The sequence below is a fragment of the Halyomorpha halys genome, unplaced genomic scaffold, assembly GCF_000696795.3.
Source record: "Halyomorpha halys isolate HHAL.00 unplaced genomic scaffold, Hhal_1.1 Scaffold119.1, whole genome shotgun sequence".
In the NCBI taxonomy this organism is placed as follows: Eukaryota; Metazoa; Arthropoda; class Insecta; order Hemiptera; family Pentatomidae; genus Halyomorpha; species Halyomorpha halys.
The window spans coordinates 40,277-63,713 of NW_027106557.1; the positions used below are offsets into that span (position 1 = coordinate 40,277).

General features: G+C 30.5%; 3 protein-coding genes across 5 annotated transcripts in view; 2 read left to right on the forward strand and 1 right to left on the reverse strand.

The window, feature by feature from the left end:
- The first annotated feature begins 5,078 nt into the window (after positions 1 to 5,078).
- On the forward strand, positions 5,079 to 7,372 carry mRpL49 (mitochondrial ribosomal protein L49). Its single transcript, XM_014416299.3, has 3 exons — positions 5,079 to 5,302; positions 5,382 to 5,562; positions 7,044 to 7,372. The coding sequence occupies exons 1-3, from the start codon at positions 5,225 to 5,227 to the stop codon at positions 7,316 to 7,318; spliced, it is 534 nt and encodes a 177-aa protein (XP_014271785.1). The 5' UTR covers positions 5,079 to 5,224; the 3' UTR covers positions 7,319 to 7,372.
- Positions 7,373 to 12,693: 5,321 nt separating this feature from the next.
- Positions 12,694 to 14,722, forward strand: LOC106678015 (ribonuclease H1). The gene has a single exon (XM_014416280.2). It carries the CDS (start codon positions 12,788 to 12,790, stop codon positions 13,823 to 13,825), a length of 1,038 nt encoding a protein of 345 aa, XP_014271766.1. The 5' UTR covers positions 12,694 to 12,787; the 3' UTR covers positions 13,826 to 14,722.
- Positions 14,723 to 18,179: 3,457 nt separating this feature from the next.
- Positions 18,180 to 23,437, reverse strand: part of LOC106678019 (uncharacterized) — a 20,788-nt gene continuing 15,530 nt past the window's right edge. For all 3 annotated transcript variants that reach the window (XM_024361504.2, XM_067044949.1, XM_014416291.3), the window contains exon 2: positions 18,180 to 20,113. In XM_024361504.2, coding sequence (XP_024217272.1) covers positions 18,394 to 20,070 — 1,677 coding nt within the window. In that variant the 5' untranslated portion in view covers positions 20,071 to 20,113 and the 3' untranslated portion in view covers positions 18,180 to 18,393. The remainder of the gene's footprint in view (positions 20,114 to 23,437) is intronic.

Here is a 23,437-nt window from a genome sequence, read left to right on the forward strand (position 1 = left end):
GCCGACTGAAGAAGATGCAGCTTGGAAAAAACAAAACAAACAGGTACTCTCTATTATTATTTTAACGGTCAGTGACCGTTGATTAGAGGTGAAAAAAGTGCGAAAAGGGTTTAGGAAAAAGTAAGAGAGAGGTTTGTGGGTGCTCCCGAAGAAAAACTGATGGATTTGATGTTTGGCCTAACTAAAATTACTAAAATTGCTCCCTAAATTCCACAACACTGTTTTTGATTTTTTTTTTTTTCACTCGATTTATTCTACATCCATTATAAAGTGGAACAAAATAAAAAAAAAAATAAAAAAAAACCAAACAGCAATGCAGGTTGCATGATGATAAAAATTCATATAGATAAGATATAAACCTGTATGTAGCCTATAAATTCAACCTTCGTTCTAGACTTTTCATCAGAAACTTTTTAATTTAATTACCTAGACATATAATATGTTCATAAATATATATTTCTACTATGTTAAACCAGAAATAAACTGCTGAAGTTAACTAACGAGATTTGAGACAATATATTTACACCGAATCGATAAAATTTTTAAATATAAAATCTTAAACAAGAGTTAATAATGGAAACCAAAGTTGAGGAAATTCTTCAGTTGATTAAAACACGGAAAGCACAAATATTCATCTTTTGGCAGTACTAAAACAATGCAAACTGAAAACAAACGTGTGGAAGCAGCACAAGCACTCATTGATTTGTGGCCAAAAATCGTCACCCGAAGGGTCAAGCCATAAATTCAGGCCAACTTGTCCCAGTCAATCAAAACAACCCATCCACAAGCTTACACATGCGCGAATTTGCAATTGTTTGGCAAATGAGTAGAAGCACCTTAACGAAAGCTTTATAATTCCATTTCAAACAACAGTGTTTCCCATACTTTGGACTTTTGTTTACTACAATTTTCGAAAAGCTGGGAACCTTCCCCTCCTCCGTAAAAAGAAAGGTGTTTTAAATAAATGAAAGGAAGATGGTCCGGGTGCGGTCAAGATTACTCAAATAAATTGTAAACTATTTATAGTGAACATTTCGTCCCACGTTGCTCGGCTTACAGAGTGAAGGAAAGCCAAAAACACATTTATTATTTGGCTTTCCCTCTTTCTGTAAGCCCTGCAACCTGGTGCAAAACGTTGATTATTTTATATTTCAGTTACATTCACCGAACCCGGACCAACTTCCTTTTATGAATTACACACAGTGATGAATGATCTCTAATTTTTTTCTCCCTTCTTTAGTACATAAACAATGCAATAATGAACAAAAAAGAAAATTCATTCATAATAAAATTTACGTACATATAAGTTATAATATAAACAGGCTTTTGAAAACACTGCCCTACAAAAATATGCTATAATATGTTGATGAAACAGTAATTGAATAGTGCATTTTAATAATAACTTTATTACATTGTTATTATTTTTTTTTTTTTTGTGGTTTCATTGGCAACACTACAACTTAACCTAGCCATGGGCAAAAATAATGACCTACAAAGTTTTTCTGTGGGCCACCAAGAAAGTAAAGAAAAAAAGTACTGAAATGATATTTGCTTATCTTTAATTTCCCACATAAGTGAAACCATGAGCTCAGCGAAAAACAAACAATTCCGTATTTGATTAGCAATGGATTAACAAATATTTGTTTGGCAATATAACGTGTTCATTGTGTTATATAACTACATACGTAGTAATTAAGCAAGATCTAATACGATGCCACGAAACAAAACAAAGGGAAGGATGTAAAATGAAAGCAGTGGAGTCTGTGAAATGGCTGAGGAAGGAACAAACATAGTTTACAAAGCGTTAAACACTTCAGAACCTGCTTTACATGTTTGTTCACAATATTGCTTAACACAAAGAGCTTCATTCGAATGGGGAGATAATTAAACTATGGATGGTGAAGTGAGCTTGAAGTCCAGCATGTATTAATGTAGTTGCACTTTAACAAGCAGTAACTTGCTGCTTGCGATGAGAATCTCAAAAAAATTCTTCGTCCTGATTTAAAAAAAATGTTGATAAGGTGTGATAAGATACATTAAAGTGAATCAAAAATTAAAATTCTTTATAGAATAAAGATACAGCGATATCTTTCTTGATTTTTATTAGAAAAATCATTCATTACTTCTTAAAAGTGAACTTTTCAGTTTCTATCTTTCTTGGAGCAATCTCACTTCTCAATTCATTTTTGATTTGTATTAATTTAAGGATCACAGAGATGAAGGGCCCAGTGGACCCATACTTACCCTATTGGCTCTCTCACTAGAGTGACCGAATAAACTGAGCAGTACTACGGCACTAGTCCGGACAACCTGCTTAACGGACTATTTTTTCTCACTATAAACAATGTGCCTGGCCACTCCATCCTTCTCAACCTTACCATCTCAGATTTTCATAAAATCTAGCATAGTTTTTCTATTGATATAGACTTAAAAAAAAATGATATAGGGCTGTAGTCAACCCTGTGGATTCTGGAGCCTTCCCGGAGTCCACCCAGCCTCATAAATTGGGCACCCTTAGTTGGGTAAATATCTGGCGGTCGAGCGTGATTCTCATAAAATCACCTCCTTGCACAACCGTTGGTCTAGTAACAGTATTTCCATACAAAGTACTACCTTTAACCCTTCATGGGTTGTAGCAGTACAGATTTTAGTTTTTTATTTTATCTTGGGTTCAAAAATCAAGAATGGCTAGTTTTGACTTCTGCTTCGCAAATTTAGCAAGGGTTATGCGATAGATGCTATTTTATAGTATATTTAATCTCCTTTCTCATAATGCAGAACACTATATTGGTCAGGATATAATAAAGTAACTTAAACCTAATTTTAATTTTAATTTTCTTTTAATTCTCCAATTGTCAAACCAAATAGACCAATCTTTCTCCTCCCTGTAAAGAGCAAGTTACTAAAGAACCTGGTGGTCATGAGTCTTAGGCCAGTCAAATAAAAATCGAACAATCTGAGGAAATATGGTATCAATAAAGGTAAAGAGGCCGTAAAATCCCTTATAGAGAATACGCTATGATGTAGGAGAGAGGTATGTTGCCTTACCTATTTGACATATCCTCAACCTTTGATTGCGTGTGGTGTCTAAGCATACTTCAGCAATTTCAGAAGTATGAAACCCCTACACCTTGTATGCCTCAGTGAGATACCTGTAGGACCGGATATTGAAGATCCGAGGTAGTTTCTTCGCAATAGGACACATTCGAAGAAAACCAGTTTCCGTCAGGCCTACAAAACGATCTGAAGATAGTATATGTACAAATACTTAATAAAGAACAAAGTACCAAGAGGCCTACTTGCCGGGCTAGCTCTTCCCCCTCCCCTACAACCATGATCTCAAACGGACCAACATTAGGGAAGACAAAACAAACAATGAAAATGTTTGACTATTCAACCAAAGTGATTCGGAAAGTCGAGTGAATGTACTACAAGACATTTAATATTATAGTATAAATATTTTTCCATCGTCCCCATGGAAATTGGTTCACTATCTAGAATAAAGCTAAAACTATACATCTCCCGAAAGACTCCAGATACTCAATAAAAAGATAAGCTAAAGTAAAAGACAAAAACCTTTTGGGTCAATATTAGGAAAGACAACGAACATAACTTTGAAGTAAGAAAAGTCGTATGAGTGAGCACACTAGATTTATTTATATTTATTGCAATGAGATGTTTTATTGTCAATGCTTATAATGTATTGACAACGTTATTATTTAAAAAGTTATAAGGACACGATTTCTACATTTGCATGGTTTTACTGAGGAGCCTCATTATAAACAATGGAGAGTGGTAGTCTCCCTGTGACACTGAGAAAAAACTACTAGATCTCCTAACCTTGGATTAGATCATTTATAGCTTTCCGTGAAAGAAAAAAAAAAAGACATCCACATTTCAGCCTTTAAGGATAAACGTGTTTCAATAATCTGTCTCTGCATGCTAAGTATTCGTTCACTTCAAGATTTATATAATTCCTCGCTTAGAATCTTAAGTCCCCTTATTAAAAAATAAAATTGAAACTTATGAAATCGCTACATAGGTTACTGATGATGAAACTTTTTACTACCGGTATAAATTTACGTTTCGCTCGAAGTATTAATAAAATCATTTAGTTTATCGCAGTTCAAAGATTTAGTTCAATCTGTTGAAGTTTCAATCTTTAGTGGGTTTGTTTAGGTTTAAGTTACAATAGCCTAAAAAATTATACCTTCTAAAATTGAGAGTGAGGTACTAATATTGGACTATAGTACTGTTTATGGCAATATTAAGTACTTAAACCCAACTACTGTATTCATTGGTAAGTTTTCGAAGCACCCTATTGTAACTAAAACTTAAGCTATTTTTGGAAATAGACAAACGGAAATGTTACAAACGTTATCTCAATATGTACTTAACTGCAGTCTTTTGTATAAGCACACAGATACAATATATGTATTCTTCAAACGATTAAATACCTCATGGAAGTTTTAGTAAGGATTGATACAGTGCTTAAGATTGTTTCCAGCAGTTTATTGGCTTAAATTCAAAATTTTCAGTAGCTAAATGGAGTTCAAACTTAAATAGATGTCATCTGTTCTTTTTGAGTAAGTACTTAGTTGGATGATAGTATTGTTTGTTTAGGATTTATATAAAAATTAATTTTTACAGACACAGCTTGAAATATGTAGTAATTATTCTTATGAAATAATTTATCTAATACTATTAATCTCACATAAGATATGATATTCAGTTTTTATTCCACTATTTATTCTTTCCTTTGAGCCTTTGCAAAGTAGTAAAATTTTTGTGGGCACAATACACTACTTCTATTAGAAATTCAACTATAAGTGACTCCCTTTTTCTATAAGCTTATATCCCTTTTACCATGTAATGTCGTAATTGTTAAAAAAACAAATTTAAATCATTACTGTACGCTATACAGTATAGAAAATACTTTGTTAGTCTGTTAAGCAAGTATTTTGTTAAGTAAGTAACATATAAAAAAAAGTTATAAAAATTTAATGACTGCAATTGAAAATAACATCGAGAACGTTTCTGCGAGTGACGTAGAATATGTTGCTGATTGGTAAAGAGAAATCTTTGTTAATTTTCCTTGATCCCGGAATTTTCCTCTTTGTTTATTGCTGATAACCTAACCGTGCTTGTAACATTATCTTGGCCATGGCTTACTAATGAAAAACTTTTTATTGGATGATTGCTAATAGTTTTAATTAAAAAGAAAATGATATCGTTTAGACGCACGCTTTCTTCACTTTGTCTAAAAGACAAACGTGTCTGGGAAGTGATCTCCTTTCAACAAGTAATAGATCAATTTAGAAGATCAATTTATTTTTGTTAATTTATACATCTTGTTATTTATTTGTTGAATAATTTTCAAGATTGGTCGCCAGTATTCCAGTTTTGTTGGCTCCAAATTGTATAATCCAGAGGATAAGGTTGATTTTAATGTGAGCAAAGACCCTAAAGAATGGAAATATGTCAGTAGATTATTACCTGGTAAATATATACCTGATCCAATTCCTAAAGATAACTTCCCATCAGGCTGGAAACCCCCAAGCAGTAAGTTTATCATTTAGACATTTAACTCAATAATTAACTCCCAACTGCAAGTTATCTTGTGTTGTTTAATCTATTATGTTGTTTAATCTATCTCTTGCCATATCTGTGCAGCTATGATGAAATTATTTATCTTTTATGATATATACTATAAACCTTAAATTAGATATTAATGACTGAATTTTTTTTCTAATTATTAGGATATTGTGAAATTCATTTTCTTTATTAATTAATTTCTTATTAAGAATATATTAGGTTTAATGAAATTTTGAGGACATTGTCTGTATTATGTTGACTGTGAGGTAGAGAAGATTCACATTTCATTTTAACTGATTAAAAAAATATTTTAAATGCAAGTTTTCGAATAGATAAAAGACAAAATTTGTTTCCAAGTGGATGTGATATAACACAAAGTAATTAATACACTAATTTCAGTATTAGGATATACATGAAGATTATAATTCTAATCATACCTCAAGACAGGGCAATGTTTCTGAAATGTCATTAAATCAAAAATATCCTTAATAAAGAATAATTTAATGAGAAAGATAGATTTCGTCACACTCTTATAGGAAAGTAAAAAAAAAAAAAGAAAAAACTCCTAGTTAGCATAGTATGTAATAATGAAAACTACAAGTTATCCCTTTGTTACCAGTCAATGTGTTAAACTAGCTAAACAATATGTGTATTCAGGTTCTTGTTTCTTCTTTTCTGGATCCCAATACCTGTTTATTGATGGTGAAATAACACTGTTTAATTATATTACAAGTTGAAATATGTTAAACTGTTAACTTAAATTCGAAATTGCTATCTAGTAGAGCTGAATTTAGATTGCTTACATTGAAGACAGAACTATAATCTAACTTCAAGAAAAGAAAGTAAAACATTAGTTTGAGAAAATAAGATTCAAATAAACAATTGTACCTGTTTATCTGTCATCTGTAAATTACGATTGATATTAAAATTCACATTGAAGTGGTCAAGTAAACTAAATGATTAATATTTTAAGAAGATAGTTGACCATATGAAGTACATTGTTGGAAGATAGTCGGCTAAGTAGTAGCAGTCAGTAAAGGCATCAAAATAGTAGAAGAAAACTATTTATTGTTAACCAATGTTGCGCCCCACTTTGCAGGGCTGTCTGACTGAAACAAAGATGACAACTCAGTTGTCATTTTTAGAGATGATCGGACATGATTATGTATGTATAAGTAGTCTGAGATAATTCTTTCTTTTGATACTTAATACTAAAGTCAAGAATGCTCTTTTTATACATTTTGTATTGATTGGTTAATTTATTATGGTTATGATAAAGAAAAAATTATCACTATTAAGAATCATTTATTTATTAAGGATTAATTATATTATTGTAACATTGTTTCAAAATTTATACCTATTTTGTTATTCCAGAAAATAATTTTCTTTACCTAAATCATCAACATGTTGGTTTAACAAGAATTGTTTCATTAACAATCTATTTTTAGTTGATGCTGCGAATGGTCCGTATTATGTAAGACGCTCTAGAAACCATATGGTACCAGTTTATCTTAGGATATGTCAAAGAGGTATTAACAAAAGAACAACTATCCGGCATGTGTTGGGAGATATATGGCTGTTCAGTACTGATTTGAAAAAGTATATTGAAGATATAGTTAAACATGATGTTGGGGTAAGAGTAGATGAAGTTGGATGCCGAGTAGTTCTTCGTGGTGACTATTGGTACTATGCTCAACAGTTCATTTTAGAGAAAGGAATGTAGTAATATTAATTAATATTGTATTAATTTGTAAATAGATATTTTTTTCATTTTGTATATCATATATTAATATTTATTTCCTACAAATTATTTTTTTATATTAGTTCTGTTCAGACAACTGCTTCTGACTTTCCGAAACTGTACAGTACATAGGTAGTACGGATTTTCCCCTCCCGAAACCCGTACTATGCAGCTTCAGACAGTCAGAAGCAGTTGTTGGAACAGACATAGTATTAATAATATTTCAAATTTAAACAATATAACCTCAATTATATGGTTATTTTACTAATGTTAACCCTTAACTTGGTAAGAATAGTTAAGAGAAAACCTGAACCACATTAAACCCACATATATTTTTATTTATATTAATTATAACTATATTTATATTTATCTGGCTTCAGTATCATAAATTAAAATAAATTGTAAATAATAAAACTAAAACAGAAATAGTCCCTATTAAGTCACTGGAACAGTATAATGAAACTTAAGTTTTCACTGCGTAGGGACTCAAAGATGGTATCAGTTACACACACAGTCAGGAGAGGTACCTGGGTCAAACAATGCTTCCAATGCACTTTTCAAATAAATTCCCTTGTTGGTGAAAAAATGGAAACAAAAATATTTATCCCAGAACTGGAGAACAATTCTAAAGTTGGGGTATCATACACAGTAACTTGCCAAGCTAAGGGTTGATAGAAATGTTTTCTCAGAGTATTAGATTCATCCAACATAATCATAAGGTGTGTTTCGTTTTGAATATATTACTATTTTAAAGTATTAAAATGTACCACTAGGTTATCATTGAATTTCTTCAATTAAAGAATTTTTAAATTCATTAATGTTACATTCTGAGATTTTATACCACTAAAAGATTTATTATCAAACAAAAATAAAAACTATAGAAAAATATATTTAATGTTCTATATAGAAAATAAAGTCCTAAGAAATAGGACTTGTTTTATTCTCTATTAAATTTGCCAACTCTTGGGATCTGTTGCGTGATACGCAATTATGTATATAATTTATAAATGGAAGATGGAAAGGCGCAGGTGCGGTAAAAAAACAACTCAAACTTTACAAAACTTTTATTAGGAGTTAACATTTCGTCCCACTTTTCAAGGTTTCAACAGGGCTCATAAAAGATACAAACATCTAAAAATAATGTTAACAGTTTATACCATCTTATTCTCTTACACTGTTAACTATATTTTTAGTTGTTAGTATCTCGTTGTAGTACTTATGAAGCCCTGCAAAGTGTTTGCTCATAATAAACAGTTTTTCTAGTACTTGAATTGCTTTTTTTTTTTACCCGACTATCTTCCTTTTATTAATTACATACACATGCATAAATTGCAATTGGTATTTAAGCAAGTGTTATAATAAACTATATTGTATTGTTGTAGGAATGGCCTCTCATCTTTGAGTTAGTTGAAAAAATTACTTAGTTGGCTTCTATTATTTTAAGACAAAGTGTAGGTGAAGGAATCTCGAGGTTAAGGATTGGAATGTATAAAATATATCTATATTGCCATTATAGGATATTAAGAAGAGTTTATTGGGGAAGAATAGATTTTAGAAATATTCGTAATTAAATTTTTACTGATTATTTCATCCATAATATATATTACAGTTGGCTAGGTAACATACTTCCAACAAAATATATCATTAACATACAGTTCAGTTGACTGGATGCCTTCAACATATTTTTTCCATAACATACAGTTTAGTTGATCAGATATCATCAACAAAATATATTTAATGCAGGAGATGCTCTGTTTGTCGGTCTAAAGAACAATTAAGAAAACTTGTTCATCTTCTCAATTTACATAAGATCGACCATCTGTGTAAAATAAAATACATTTATGTTCAACAATCTAAGTATTATTTTTTAATTTCTTAAAACTATATCAACAAAGCATATGCTTTACGAGTGGTTATAATATGGACACTTGTGCAACACAGTACTGCAATTTAGACAGAGTGCAACATATTGTGAGCTATACAAACAGCTCGCTCTTGAGTTTTAGTTTTCTGATAGTCTTGCATCTTCCAACAGTTTTCCCAGAACTACTGATCCTCTTTCAGGTTAACAATGTTGTAGAGAGCTGGGCCTACTGCTGTCTTTCACCCTTAACTAAACACCTTCAGCATTGAAGAATTCTCCTTACTCATCAACTAAGGAAACTCCTCCTTAGTGTTAGCATAGGTTCCTCATTGCTCTGAAGCCCTCGAATTCAGTGCTGGACTTGCTCAATAGTCTACAGTGCAACACTAGTTGGGCATTGAGTATCTATGTCCAAGCTAAGGTATGTATCGTTCCTCACAATAAAAACACCTTCCTCAATTAGGAATCGGTATATTTGATAGTCAGCGAGGACCCTGAGGATACTGTAGCGAAGTGTGCTGATATGTCGCCTTAATAACCTCGAGTCTTCAGCAGTACTAGTTTGATTCCAGCATCGACAGGTTAACTTTCATCTTGTTGCTGTCCTATGGAATGAAAATTCAACCTTCCCACTCTGATTAGCATAATTTGGTTAACTGTAGGATCAACCTCCTCCAATCAACCTGAGGTATAATAAAATATTGTCCTTCCGCCATTATACCTAGTGGCTACCCTTTAGAGGTATTGATTTCCTATGTTGTTTTAGTGTATAAGCCTACTTCTGTTTTGGACTCTGCCTGATCCGAAATAAAAAAAAAAAAGGCAACATAAACATGTGATCTTATGCATGCCTGTATCAATTATTTTCAGTTCAATTCAGACTGAAAACAAACAAAATTCATTGATTGTGATTCATTGTAGCAGATCCAATGTAGGTGTAGATCTAAGTTTCTTTAAAATCATCTTAATTAATTAAAAGTGTTAGGTAATTTTTTGATTAAAATTCATTGATTTTCAAATTTAAATGAAGTAACTAAGTAGTGAAAATATGTGGTGTGTCCACTCGCATGACTTAACTGCTAAGACCAATACAGAAATACAGACCATTCCTTGTTGCATTTCTTCATTAATATTGGTCCGATAAAGATTTTACTTTTACTTATTTATTTTTTAAAGTTTATATTGTTGGGCTGACAAATCATTATTGATATTGAGCATCTTGAATGTTCTGATAGATATTTGAAAAATTAATAACAAATCAAATGGGTTTTCAAGGAAAACTGAGGAAAAAAGCAAGGATAAAAATTTTAATATACATCTTTCAAATTTACATACATATAGTTTACTATAAAATGCATACTTTTTGAGTTATGTGAAAATGATGTTTTCAGTTCTTCATAACTTTTTTCCTGCATTTCCTCGAAGATTTGCTTTATAAGTAAAGAGTTCAGGGCATTAAGTAGAAGACTTTAAGCAAGTTTCACTAAAATCATTTAAGCCCTTCTGGCTATAGCCCACAGTATGCCCAATTTGGTACACAGGCATCAGAGGTCGATATCTGACAAAACAAAAGAAAAACAACTAAATTGGCCCACCTATTCAAGAGATAATTGTGGCAGACTGACCAAGGGCCATTTTTTTAAATTTTATTTTCTACTAAGGGGTCTCTAAAAGGGATACATTGATACGGGGATGGATCTCTTGAAAACTGTACATAGGAAATTTACTACTTTGCTTGAAATATATAATTGAATAGGTGTGCTGAGCAAGTTAGGTACATGTTACATTTTTTTTAAAATTTCTTTTATAGCGCCAAATTCGTGTATAAGATTTCCTCTATGACATTACTCTACAAAAATGCTTCATTCCCAACTCCTTTAAATGCCAATATGATACAGGAAATCTTAAAGATGTACTTCACATTGTATGCGGAATTTTGAAAAAAAGAAGTAACATGTACCCTTGTTCGGCCCAACTATTCAATTCTTCCATATCTCATTATTATAATAGAAATGTACTTATTATATTTCTTTTTTGTTGGCCCCTTACTCGGTTAGGTCCAGCGTAATGGAGGTTATCCTTTAGGTTAGCAAAGTTATAACAAGAGAGAGAATCGAAATAAAAGTCAACCCGCCAGCCTAGACCAGCATTGAACCGGCGCCGCAACAGACATGAGATTCTAATGTGACCTATTAACTCACTACAATGAACATTACATTATTACAGTTTTGCAATCGCATTACCTATTTATCCTTTTTTGGTGATGTGGTTATCCTCTTTTTGTAATTAAATATTTATTTTTGCTTCTTTCCCACCAAAGGTAGAATAAGTTTTAAATTGATAGAGGAAATGAAAACAAAGGAAGTGGTAGAATGGTGTTGATATAGTTCAGTTTTCCATCGACTACGTTCCCTTACGTATATGCAAACGTATTTTCCTCGACATACTGTGGCCTAACGTCTATAGGGAGATAAGAATAATAATCGCGGTTGCAATAAACCTTCAATCAAACACAAAGGATTGGAAAACAAATTCGTAACATTTAAGGTAATTTTTGTTATAAGAGTTCAATGAAAGATAAGCAATTGAAATTATGAGAGATAAGATAAAATACAGAAAATAGAACGAATTATACTTAGTATTTATGGGTTTATTGTTCCAATGTCTATGAATGTTTAGTCTAATTTGGTTCATAAAAGATGAAAAATAGGATGAAGAGTAGTGTATAATTATGTAGGTAAAGAGAATAATTGAACTTGACATAGACTTTGGTAGAAATCTTCAGATATGAACACATAGTTAAATTGAAAGAAAATGATTGACGCAGAATTAGTACAGTGCAGAAGCATAAAGTAAGCCACTAAAACGAGAGCTGATAAAACAAAAAAAAACCTTTTGCTATAAGACAAACTTGATTCGCCGTAGGTCATTAACAACTTCGTGAGTACCAGCCCGCGGAAGACGGTGGCAGGAAAAAATCCGCCATAATCTAGTAGCCTGCGTGTTTCGATGTTTTATCAATGCTTTATATCACCATTTGTAAACGGCTTATCCGATTAAGCTCGAAGTTGAGGATCAGCATAGACATGGTCTAGTAGACATTTTATAAATTTTTAACACTTTCACTTACTCCTGGAAAAATTAATTTCCTCGTCCCGTATATTTTATTCTCAAATAACTCCTTAATTTCGAAAAAGGAATGTTAATAATTTATAGAAAAAGAATTTTAAGAGGGCAACAAAATGATGAAGATGATATACGAAACCAAGTACTTGGTCGACTTTTTCTTAAATGGCTGCTTACAAGTCTACATTTTACGGTTCTTTAGCTGAAAAACTATTTTAGTTATTAACCATGCATCGTTCCAAAATAATTCAACATTGACTATGAGAGATTGGATTTGCTTTTCCAGTTTTACCTATTTCTTTGGTCTCTTTCCTAACTACTTCTTATCTTAGAAGGTTATTTAATTGTTATTATAAGGTTATAAACTTTTCATGTAGTTATTGACAGCTTTAAATAATCAGTTAGTTTTTTAAGTAACCACACGGGTCCAATCGAATTTTTTTTTTCGTATTTGCCAATTTATGATCTTCTTAACTTTATCCTTGAGGAGTATTGCTATTTGCTACATTAAGCTTATTCTGAAAGAATCCAGAATGCCGAAGTATGCTGTTGCTGTAGGGCGAAAAGTAGGTATTTTCGATACTTATGATGAGTGTAAATTACAAGTTGTTAATTACCCAAAAGCCAAGTTCAAAAAATTTGCGACTTTTGAAGATGCTGAAGCATTTATTAAAGAACATTCTAAATTTGGTCATTATAGCAGTAATGTTGATCCTATGCTACAAGTTTCAAAAGAAAATGTTAACAAACCTGAATTGATTAAACTTGAAAAAATCTCCCCAAAAGATGATGTTTTTACACTAATGACCAGAATACGAAATATTGAAGAGAGGCTCAACAAATTCATTACTGAAACTAACACTAAATTGGAAAAACTTATTGCTCGTATGAATCCCTCTGAAATAAATGTGGACACCATAAATGAACCTCCCTCTAAGAAAATCAAGGTTAATCATGGCCCAAAAGATCTTGTCACTAATGACGATGGTTTTGTGGTTGTTTATACAGATGGAGCTTGTTCTCAAAATGGTAAAACTGGAGCTAAAGCTGGTATCGGTGTCTGGTTCAATGATGATCATCCTTTGAATGTATCGGCCCCAGTTCAAGGACCAGCAACTAACAATAATGCAGAGATACAAGCGGCCCGAGTTGCAATAACTCAAGCTGGTTTGGCTGGTGTTCGTAAACTGAGCATTAAAACAGATTCAAAATTTGTTATAAATTGTATAACCCAATGGATTCACAAATGGAAGAAAAATGATTGGAAACTTGCTACTGGAGGTCCTGTCAAAAACAAAGATGAACTGATCAAATTGGACAATGCTATTCAAGATATAGAAGTGGTAGAGTGGATTTATGTTAAAGGTCATCGAGGTATTCGTGGAAATGAAATGGCTGATAAACTGGCTAGGGCTGGTGCTGATAGATATAAAACCAATTTAACATTTTCTAACAATGCTCATACTTATAATGTTAAATATGTGAACTATGTTGAATAGAAATTTTATAAACTTTGTTGAATTTTAAGGTAAAGATTAAATATTTATGTAAAATAAGTTAAACTTGTGATAAATGAATAGATTATTTTTCTCGTGTAGCTGTATCGTGTAATTGGACTGTTTTGTGACTGAATAATAATTAAGTGAAGTTTAATTTATATTTGTTTTTAGTCGAAAAATTTTACAAAGTACCATTTATCCCAATAGATATAATTTTTAAAAGCATCATAATCTCACTATTTGACCTATTTTTCTCATTTGCAAAAATAATTATAAAATATTGGCAAACATTTCTTCTAAGTTTATATACTGCTCTAGAATTTCTAGAAAAGACACAACTCAAAAACGACTTATCTGCCTACTTTTTATCACTCTTCCTAATGTAACAGGAATAGATTTACGGTACTTAAAAGGACAAAAGTGTTCAGTATTTAGTCTGGTTTTGTCATTCTAGCTATCTTAAAACTATTCCCATTACTTCATTAAGAGTGATTCAAATGTGCTCTTTTAAATAAAATTGAATTTCAGTTGTATTGCTTCAGAATACTAGTGCAATATGTGTGAACTGAAAATCATAAATATATCATTTTGAATTAAAAAAATAAAAAAATATATAAAATATAGTCTTTACAGAATAAGACTTTTTATGAGTATGAGTTAATTATATTTGGCTCATATATTGATTTGTATTATATGTTAAAAGTAATAGGACTTATTATCCTAGCTAATTAGTAATATGATTTTCTCTTTTAATTTAAAATTTTAAGATATTCACAAATTTACAAGAAGGGAAAAAACAAAACAGAATGTCTGTATTAAATGGTAATTGAAAAGTTAAATATCAATATTAATAAAATGTTGGCTTACAATGAACATCCAATAAAACTTACAAGATGATTTGTAGAGTATGTGGCCCTTGGTTATTCTTATTATTTGTTCAATGAACTTTAGTTTATTTAGTGAAATTATTGAATAAAATACTAATTTTTTATAAATTAATTTTGAATAACTGATTACCTAACTCTTTGGATTTTAGATGTACAATATTATTAATTTTTTTTATATTGGAAGATCATTGAGATAGATTGTAGAAAGATGATTTGGGTAGCGGTCAAGAAAGGTACAAAAATAATTTTGGTTCAGATATTTTTCTAATAAATTTCTGAACCTAAAAATTAAAATATTTTGTAATCAATTGTTTACAAAAAGTTTTCAACTATTTTTGTACCTTGACTGCCAACAGGACTTTCTTCCTACAACCTTTTTTTCTATACCTAAAGGTATTACAATCTGACATTACTGTATAGTTTATGGGTTCAGAATATTAATTTTTAGTTTTATAATCATTATCATTGTGAGCAACTTCTTTTTAACTATTTTGATATTTCATACTATCTCCCAAGGACAGCGAGTGACAGCTTCCTCTTTTGTTCTAAAATATTACATACTTTAAGTATTTGTGATATTTATTATTTTCAACTTTTTTTCATTTAAATTATTATGTGTGGAATAAAGACAAAGCGTTTTATTTCAAAGAAAAAGTAAATAAATGAAAAAATAGAGTTTTGGATTATGTAAAAATAATAGTAAATACATTTCAAGCATTACTTACTTTATAGGGTTCCTTACTCTAGTCTTAAAAGTGGATGTTAACATATGACACAGATTTTCATGTTCTCTGATAGCATCACCATTTGTTATGGAAAGTGATAATTACTGTTTCTGTTTTCCATTGTCTTAGTGGATATCTTTGAAGTATATAACTCATTTATAGATTATAGTTAAATGAGATATTGACATTGTTGGAAAGTTTTTAAGTTCCATATTTTTTCCCAGATCAAGACAGATGAATATGAAACCTTCCTACTTTCTCCTAATTCCACAGTACAGTGGAGCCCTAGTAAAAAGTTCATAACTCATATTTTCTTTAATAATCAACCATAAATTTATCCTCTGAATTATTATATGAATTATTAAATGAATTAAATTCTTGAGTTAAAGTTTTTGATGGGAGTATAAGTATACTGATTAAATCTGTAATCGTAAACCACTACATAGTGTCAGACCTTTCAATCAGTTAAAAGCCTTCTTTTATGGCTGCTCCTTATTCTTTGAACCTAAAATGATACAAAACTTCGTAAAATTACAAAATGTTAAATTAAACAAAATTCTGTTAGTTTTAACCTGTTGTATATCCCACACTTTCCATTTTTTGACGCATTAGAAAATGTAATTTCAAATTTCTTAAACTTTTTATCAGTTTTTAACTAATTAAAATCTCACACTTTTCCATTTTAAAGATATCAATGGTCAATGGTAAATGTAGACTCTATATTCTTAAATCTTTACTATGATTAAAAAAAAAAATTATTCCAAATTAAAAAACAATTTTCAGATGAGGGACATGCTTTCTTTGGGACATACATTATCTATAACAGACCTATCTGTCTGCTAGTATGGTATAATTAGGCTCCAGGCATGATGGGCAAATTGGGCCAATTTAAATCTTTTCATGCTTAGTGTTCATAAGCCATGTTGAATATTCCTTTAAAAATGGTAGCCATTTGGATTCACTGCCAAATAGGTTATAATAATTGTAATAGGATTAATTAAAGTAAAGGCTGATCCTGATGAACTTAAAATTGATCTGCTTATTTAATTGACAGATAAATTTGAGCATAGTATTTGAAGCTTAATTTCTTAGATTATTTTTTTATTAGAATATTGTTATTAATTTGATTTTTACAGTATTTAATTTTTTCAATTTGTAATAGAGCGAAAATGACCCAAGTGATTGAATAGCTCTTAATTTATACCATATAGAATAGCCCTAAAGGGTAAAATTAAATAAAGCCTGAGGAAGAACAAATGTTATTAATGCCTGTTGTAATAAAATAGAATCCATCAATTGCCTACTGTTATCGTAATTTTGTGTAGGCATACAAATTGTAATTTCATTTTGTCCTAATCGAAAATACATTTAGATATGTTTATTCACCTTGAAATCATTTTCAAAATAATTTTTAGTTTGGTTTAATTAAATATGCCTGCATATGTGTTTTTCTGCTCTTGATTTGTTGCAGGTACAATGAAATTTGACAAGAATTAACTATCTGATACTTTCTGAACCTTGGCCTTTGTCATATCTTAACATAAAATTGACATACTCTTAAAACTGACCAAGTCAGTAATTTTAAAGTTTTAAATTAATAATCACAAAAAAGTATGAAAAAAATTTAACAACAAGAACTACTATTAAGTATTAAACATAAAGGAATCATACTGTTGATATTATACACATCACTGCATTGTTTTAATAGTGATACATCTAACAAAAAAAAAGTTTTTATATTTTGAATTGGACATATTCCAAAGATAGTGCCATAGGCTTGAGTTACTTTCTCTACAAGAGTCATCCTATAGACGCCCAAAGTAACTCCAGTATAAGTTACAGTCTACAGCATTCATCAAACACAAAATAAAATATACCTTTTTTTTTTATCAGATGTACCACTATTACAACAAAGAAGCAACATATTTACAATATGTTATTGCTTTACCTATATATATGTGTGAATATGTTATTACAATACCTATACCTATTAATATGTTATTAATAACCATATCTTGAAATAATGAATTTAACTTGGTTGTAGACCGATGGTATTCATAGTTATTCCTCCAAAAACATTTTAGTTCCTCAGTAATTCAACTACCTTTCAATTTTCAATAACCAAACTTTTTTATCACTTCTAATAATTTGACAGTTTAATAATATCATGTTTGATAAGTTGTAGTGGTTACTGAAAAAGGTTAAGAATGAAGCTCTGGCTGCCTCTGAGTACCATAAGCCTCTTTTAGAAGGTATGCAACCACTTAATATGAAAATTTGGAATCCATCTATTTATCTTGTCATTGCCATTCATATGTTAACAGGTATACTAAAACATTATTAAAAGTTAGTTATTCGATACACAAGTCACAGCAATACAGGATGATGCTTTCCTTGAATATTTGGATATCTCGCAAAAAAAAAATTATTTTATTTTGTATTTGACATATTCTATAGATTGTACCTTAAACTGTGGTTACTTTTTGAAAACCCTTCTGGCTTTAGGACGGCCTATAGGAGAACCACTGCAGAGAAAGAAAACTTTGTATTTATAATATATAGAGAAATATCTTTACAGGAAGTCCATTTCAATGTAAAACCAGAATTTTTATTTTTTTATTAGATGTGCCACTATTCAAGCAAAGCATGGACATGGTTAGTTTCCCCAGACATTTTTTTAGTTCTCCAGTCACTAGTAACTTCCATGTTTATTTCTGTAGCCCTACTCAATGAATAAACTGATTCATTATAAAAATTTTATTGTTAATAATAGACATTAAAATTGTTCTAATAATAAAAACCTTGCCTCAGATATTTGAAAATATGTATCAATCAACAATATAAAAGAATAACAAAACTAACGTATTAAGTACACTTTGATCAAATATATTAAAAATTCACTTATTATAAAATGAAGTAGCAAATTTCATCAAAAATTAGATTAGGGCCAGATATTTCAATAATAAAATACTTTTACACATGTTGTCTCATCCGCAATTTTGAGTACACTAATTTTTATCATTTTTACCTCATACTTCTCTTCGGGGAGAACAAATATCCAACTTAAGACATTCTTTTCAGAGGAATCGGGATAAAATTGTTGAGGTTTTATTTCATTTATTCTTTCATTCACAAACCTTTTGTAATAATCCAGAGGTTGGAGGCCATCTTCAACATACTCAAGAAACACCTCTGAGGTTCCTTGTTTTGCTAAACATTCCGGTTTTGCAAGTGACTGTATTTCTTTATATTCCTGTATCGAAGTTTCTAAATCAGATAGTTCATCAATGCCATGCGTGTACCTCTTAGCCTGTTTGATTTTTTCATTACAATTTCTGCAATTCTTGGCAACTTCTTCTAGAAAAAAACAATAACTTGCCATTCTATGCATTGGACTGTTATTTTCTTTTGAAGCCACTTTTAAAAGTCCTAATAAATTTTCAATAGAAAAATTTCCATTTTCATCAAGCAATTCATTCTTATCAAATATTTCCTCGTAGAGATCAGCTAGATCATCGATTCTTTTAATTCGAAGGATCATTTCACTAACACTTTTTTGTATTATTTTGTTCTTCATCTCGCTCAAAAAATACATTGGTCTACAGCTGACATCAATTTTTGTGTTGTTATTAATATCATTAAATGTTTCCTTCAGAATTTGCTTGCAAGTATCATAAGAAACAACAGTGTGGCAAAAAAACAATATTGGCATAAATAATTGGGCGATATGCGTGTAAGTTATTCTGTGTGTATGCCTGAGTATTTGAGGAATCGTGTTTAGGACCGCGAACCAATTGGGCCGGATCGGTCCCTTCTCTAGAGTCTTGGCAAGAAAAGGAATGATAGGAACTGACTCTTCAAGACTAGCTGTGATTGCACGGGTTGAATGAATGGCATACAATGACGAACAGTTCTCAACCGATGCGACCGTGATCCAACAATTCCTAGCAGTTCCAACGACTCCCTTCACTACTGACTCAGCTACTATGGCCTTTGACTCTGATCTTCCTCCAGGAAGGACGCCAGTAACTGCACTACCAACTGCAGACATCACACCAATTCCTTTGGAGATAATAGAGTAATTTTGTGGGGAGTAACCATAGTCGAGCTCCACTTGGCCAAGTTCATTGCAAGTGTAAAAGCCGTTCCTTGGATAGCAGTAGATACATTTTGGCATGATGTTGGTGTATAAGAATTTTTCCCAACTTTTATAACTATATCCGTGCGTATCTATAAATAAACAGATGTCCTCCCCTTCCTCTCTCTTCTTGAGTACCCTGATGACTGGAAATTCACTGTATTTATTCTCTATGACTGCAATAAAGTAGATGAAACTAACATATAATACCGAATTATCTCTGTTGTTTTTTATGGCAGACATTATATTATCAATTTTAGTTTTATAGTTAGGATCTCTATAAGCTCTTTCGACATCTTTTTCTTGTAAATTTAGAGGTGGACCAAATAATGAATAACCAATTTTAAGTTTCAAATATCGTAAATCAGAAACATCATATATCTCCCATTTTGATTTACCAAGGTATGCGCAGTAAAATTTTTGTTTTTCCTCAGCAACTTCTTTCCATTCGAGGATGTCTTGATGATTTATCCACTTTATTTTGTATTTTGACATATTTATTTATTTGTTGAAAATAATAATTATATTTGTTGTGTTCCTGAAAAAATAAAATGAAAAATTATTACTTCAGAATAGAAAATATAATAGGTCTGTTGAGATTTTGTGTTTTTTACTGTGCAGAACTGTTATACCTTTAAAAAACTTATAAAAATGATTAATTTGACTCGAAACACACTAACATGTTTCCCTTCACATTTAAATTAATATAACCTGAGCAATGGCACTAATACATGGAAAATAACTCTCCATTATCTGTAATATCAATTGTGAATAATGAATGAATCAAACTAATACTATACCAGTAATTTCTCACATCTTAGATACCATCCTTCTTCTACCATAGAGATAAATAAAACTCAAACAGTTTTGTTAATAATGGTTGGCAAAATAATTGATTATATAAATAGAAAATAACAATGAGGAGAAATAGCTTATTAGGTTTTGTTTCTTATAATGGATATTTTTTGATCTATAACCAAAACAACAAGAATAGATTCAATCGAAGTATGGTCCTTGTATTTTATAATATTGTATTATTTCAATTAAAAAGTTAGTGAAACTCTAGGCTGAAATGTTGGCTGTTTTATACTTGTGTTGTTTATCCTAGTGGCTGCTTATTTCTCAATATTTAAACCTTGGGAGTTTTGTATGGCCAATCTCGAAATGAAAAATTATTAATCATGTTACAATTATACTTCGCTTCTACTATGTTATAAATAATTTATCAATTAATACATTTTGATTGTAGTCCCTTATAGTTTAAAAGTATCATCTTTAAAGGTGGTATTGTGTGAGACAACCAGATAACTTAATTCTGGTAAGGTCAGTATCAAGAAGTCTACCAAAAAATTGGAATGGATTCGAACCATTGGTTATGTCCAATAACGACCAGGGCCATTGGTGTTAATAGCACATATTACTTGGTGTTAATAGCACATATTACTTGGTGTTAATAGCACATAATGGTGTTAATAACACATATTACTTGGTGTTAATAGGACATATTACTTATTGTTAATAGTACAGATTACTTGGTGTTAATAGCACATATTACTTGAGTAAGAAAGAATGTTTAAGATTTTAAATTTTAAGAATTATTTACTTGAGGAATTTGATTGCTTGAACAATTAAGATCAAATTTTTGTATTTAAGAAATTGAATATTGAACTTACATGTAAGAAATTGGAAGATTAAAGCATATTTCAAATACACATAGAATTAATTTATAACTACTAGAATAAATTTTTAATTTATGAAAATAGTAGGTAAATAAAAAAAAAATGACAAAGCATTAAAATCCATTGGATCAAAAATGCAATTAATTAATTTAAAAAAAAGTTTTAAAATTTATCCTACTGCAATTAGAAAAAAGTTGTTAGCTTTTAATTATTTTGATTTATAGAGTGAAAAATGTGTGGCCATCATCACTCAGTTGCCATTTATTTTAAACTTAGATTAAAAAAAAAAGATTTTATTAATTTGTAAATTCCTATCATTTTTTTAGAATTCGATAAATTTAAAAAGGTTGTTTTGATTGTTATTTAGTGCCTATGCACTCTCGCACTTAACCATTTCTTACATGTATTTGGGTTACTTATCAATATTATTTCTTATAGTTAAAACTGTTTGGCAGTCCTGGCACTTTGATACAGATTTCTTTGCCATCAGATTGCCGAGGGTAAGGTGGCAATGTCCGAGCCAGAGCCTAGTAATCATTAATTCTTCTCTCCTTAACATTGTGGAACATGAAGCCCACTTTTCGACTGTTGGTTTCACTATTTTTAGCTTATTCATGCCAATTTTTCCATAAAAGTTCTCTAAGAGGACAAAAAATTTCTGTAATATTAACTTATGATTGGATTGAAGTTTAACTCAAAAGAATAAAAAAATAATTACTTTAATGACAAGGAATATTGAGGATTATTTACAAGAGGAATTTGATAGTTTTGTCAAGCCATGAAGGTCCATTTTTTTGTTTTATTTAAGAAATTGGATGATGAACTTTTATGTAAGAAATTGGAACATTTCACATCTTCCAGACTGTAAGGCTTAGTTGCTGCTTTACCTACCATCTCATTACCAAGCATACCAGTGTGGCTCGGTATCTATACAAATACCAACATTTTTCATAACTTTAAACTCTTATTTAACAACATTTAAAATATTAAATTGTTTTATTTTCATGTTGAAAAATCTCGAGGCTATAGAATGGGAACTTAATGCAAGAAGAACCAGGCTCTCAACTTCTTGCTTTCGATAAGGATTTAGTTGGTTCTTAATAAAACAGTAAACTTTGGAGTGTAAATCTTTAACTTTCCTTAATGCCACTATCAATAAGTCTGATCCCTAGATTGGGCACTTCTTAATATAAGTATTGAATTTTTTTTCTTAACCGATTGCTCAACCAATTTCGTCCTGGTTAGATAATACTTTCTTTTTTTCTTAAAGCCTCAGAAATATACTTGATATGTTTTATCTGTTTTAATAGCATTCTACAATTTATCTGTTACAAGGAGTATAATTATTTTTAAATTTTAAAAAATTTGTTTATATTCATTATATATTATATGTATGAATATTAAGTTTCAAAATTTATCTTTTATCACGTTTGTATTACGTTTTATCACATTCTTATTGATTAATATTGAACAGGGTTTGAAATTCTTATTAATTTTTTAATAATAATAATAATTATTGCAAAAATTACAGTATGACTTTTGAAGAATTTTTATTTAAAATGATTACTGTGGTGGAATTTTCAACAACTTTTTTTCATTCTTAAAAAATTCTAGTTCAATTTTAATGTTTTAAATCATAGAAATACTAATACTGATGCTGGTATTTGGTGGGAGGAATAAGTCCGGCAAGTGGGCCTATTGGTCCTTTTTGCCAACCCCTGGCAGCACCTAGGTTGCTGCCGCATGCTAACCAAGGTGGGATAGTCAAGATTCATTCTTCGGGACCACTGAAAAATAAATGTTCAACTGCCCCAGGTGGGAATCGAACCCACAACGTTTCGAACCGAGCAAAGCTGTCATGTCCTTAATCATACAAATAAGTGAGTAAATTGAAATATAGTAATAAATTTGTAATTATTATAAGAAAATGATATTTGGTAACACAAATATTAATTTTGCTTAAAATTAGGCTTCCAACTTTATTTTTTCTAGATAATCCTAAGAAGTTGGTTTTTAGTTTGTTGTAAAATTAAAAAAAAATATTTTTTTTTTAATTTACATAATGATACATCCAGTAAGCCATCTTCTTTTTAGGCAACTTGGAGGATTATCAGGAATGGAAGAGGAAGCAAGGTTAGAAACTAGTGGGTTTGGGTGGTTGGGGAGTTTATAATGGAAGGAAT

Bases quoted from the DNA above. Each gene is read 5' to 3' on its own strand.
- mRpL49 (XM_014416299.3), top strand. From the start codon at position 5,225: ATGATATCGTTTAGACGCACGCTTTCTTCACTTTGTCTAAAAGACAAA. The intron at 5,303-5,381 runs GTAATAGATCAA...ATAATTTTCAAG, and splicing joins AAGTGATCTCCTTTCAACAA to ATTGGTCGCCAGTATTCCAG. The intron at 5,563-7,043 runs GTAAGTTTATCA...ATCTATTTTTAG, and splicing joins AGGCTGGAAACCCCCAAGCA to TTGATGCTGCGAATGGTCCG.
- LOC106678015 (XM_014416280.2), top strand. From the start codon at position 12,788: ATGATCTTCTTAACTTTATCCTTGAGGAGTATTGCTATTTGCTACATT.